General features: G+C 45.6%; 1 protein-coding gene across 1 annotated transcript; it reads right to left on the reverse strand.

Moving 5' to 3' along the window:
* Nucleotides 1-313: 313 nt before the first annotated feature.
* LOC140183829 (uncharacterized) lies at nucleotides 314-739 on the reverse strand. The gene has a single exon (XM_072233273.1). It carries the CDS (start codon nucleotides 737-739, stop codon nucleotides 314-316), a length of 426 nt encoding a protein of 141 aa, XP_072089374.1.
* Between the last annotated feature and the right edge of the window lie 1,273 nt (nucleotides 740-2,012).

Consider the following 2,012-nt stretch of genomic DNA (forward strand, 5'->3'; position numbering starts at 1 on the left):
GTATGAACGTAAAAGAGAAAAAGATGTTTTCTGAATTGATAACTTGCCTTGTTAAAACTTGAACAAGTTAGGGCCTGGTTAAAACCTCCTGTTGTTTTTGGGTAGGAAAGAGTGCCCTTAAAACAAAGTAGAAAGAACATAACATAAAAAAGAAAAGAAAGTTTACCAACTTGGTTGGGTCCTTCCCAATTGGGGGTTAGCGTTCCCTCCCCGGGAGGGGGCCGATGTCATTACTTTAGGGATTCTTTAGTTGGTGGATTGTTTTGTGCGGCGGTGTTGCCGTGGTACCATTTATTGGTTACTACGACCTGACTTACCTCTCATCGTTTATGTACTCCTTTGCCACGATCTGAATTTCGTGCATCGTCCAGATCAGTTTGTTTGTGAGGTGTTTCCTGAAGCCCTTGTTCATTAGTCCATCGGTTAGGCAAAGACTGGCCGTGGACTCTGTGAGTCCATCGACTGTCAAGAACTCGTCGTTGAACTTGTCAAGGTATTTTCTTGTGGGTTTGTCTTGTCTTTGTGTGACTCTGATTAGGCTAATCGCGTGTTTTGCTTTTGCAATCCGTGTGGTAAATTGCGTCACGAATTTCTTAGAGAAGTCATCGAAGTAGGATATCGAGCTGTTTGAGAGAGCATTGAACCACTTGATGGCCGGTCCAGCCAATGTTACCGGGAAGGGTCTACACCGGACTGTGTCGGCTGCTCCCTCTAGGTTCATCTTAACTTCGAAGGCCATTAAGTGTTCCTAAGGGTCCATAGTGTCATCGTATTTCATGTCAGCTAGTTTGTCGAAACCCTTTGGCAGCTTGACCTTTAGGACTTTTTTGGTGAATAAGGTGGCCGCCATTATCACAGGTTCATTTCTTTTTTGTTTGGAATCTCTTTGGTGCTTATATTCTAGTGATTTGCTTTTGTTCCAGTGCCTAACGTGATGTCGGTTTGGCAATCTCTTGTTCCGTTGCTCTTTTTGCAATACGATCCGGAAGATTGCTTCACTTGTGTGCTCCGGTTGGTAGTGTTCTTTAGAGGCGATCCGATCCTCCAAGGTCTGCATCCAATCTTGGATCTCTTAAATGATCCAATTCGCTTGCTCTCCCAGACCGTCGAGCATTCTACTTTTGTTAGAGATGTGGTCTCCTTCTCGCGGTGGTTCTTTTTTTATAATTGTGATTTGGTTTGGCATGGGCGACACTAGCTATCCTCTCATGAGGTAGGGATTGCCATCATTTTGCAGTTCATGCTCTAGTGAGTTTGGGTGGTCATTGTGGCTTGAAAGCTGCTCCCCGCATTCATTCGCCATGCCACTAAGTTCTGCAAGTCCTCACAGGTAGCATCAATGTACAGGAGGTTATTCGTACGGGTTGAGTAAGAGATTGGCAACTTGCGGGTCTTGATGATGGCACAATCCGAGCTCTGAAGCGGCGAGAGTGGTACCTACAAAGACATTCCAACGTTCAAGTCATAATAGATCTAAAAGGGGTGTGTTGTGTAAGTAGGGGTGTCAAAAATTTCCAGGCAGCGGGGATCCCCGCGGGGACCGCCTCGAACGGGGCCCCGATGGCGAGGAATTTTCCCTGCGGGGACGGAGATGGGGGACAAAATTCTCCCGAAGTAGATGCGGGGACCCAAGCAGGGATCCCCGTCCCGGTCCTTGTATTTCCCACCATCCCCGAATATATTAAATTACTTAAATACCCTTAAGAATTTAGTTTTTATTTTGGTTTTTTAGTCATTTCACTTTACATATATATATATATATATATATATATATATATATATATATATATATATTGAAAAGTGAAAACCCTAATTTCTTCTCTTCCCAGAATCCCAATTCGCACAGAGGCATAGAGCGCCGCGCATTGCAACTCCCTCACCCTGCTCCAATGCTCCTCGTGAAACCCATCTTCCCAGAGGCATAGAGCACCGCGCATTGCAACTCCCTTACCCTGCTCCAGTGCTCCTCGCGAAACCCTTCCTCTCTGCGCCCTTCCTCTGCGTTCTCTCCC

The sequence above is a fragment of the Arachis hypogaea genome, chromosome 1, assembly GCF_003086295.3.
Source record: "Arachis hypogaea cultivar Tifrunner chromosome 1, arahy.Tifrunner.gnm2.J5K5, whole genome shotgun sequence".
Lineage (NCBI taxonomy): Eukaryota > Viridiplantae > Streptophyta > Magnoliopsida > Fabales > Fabaceae > Arachis > Arachis hypogaea.

What these genes read in the sequence shown, in the direction of transcription:
- LOC140183829 (XM_072233273.1), bottom strand. Translation starts at nt 739, where the DNA reads ATGGCCTTCGAAGTTAAGATGAACCTAGAGGGAGCAGCCGACACAGTC.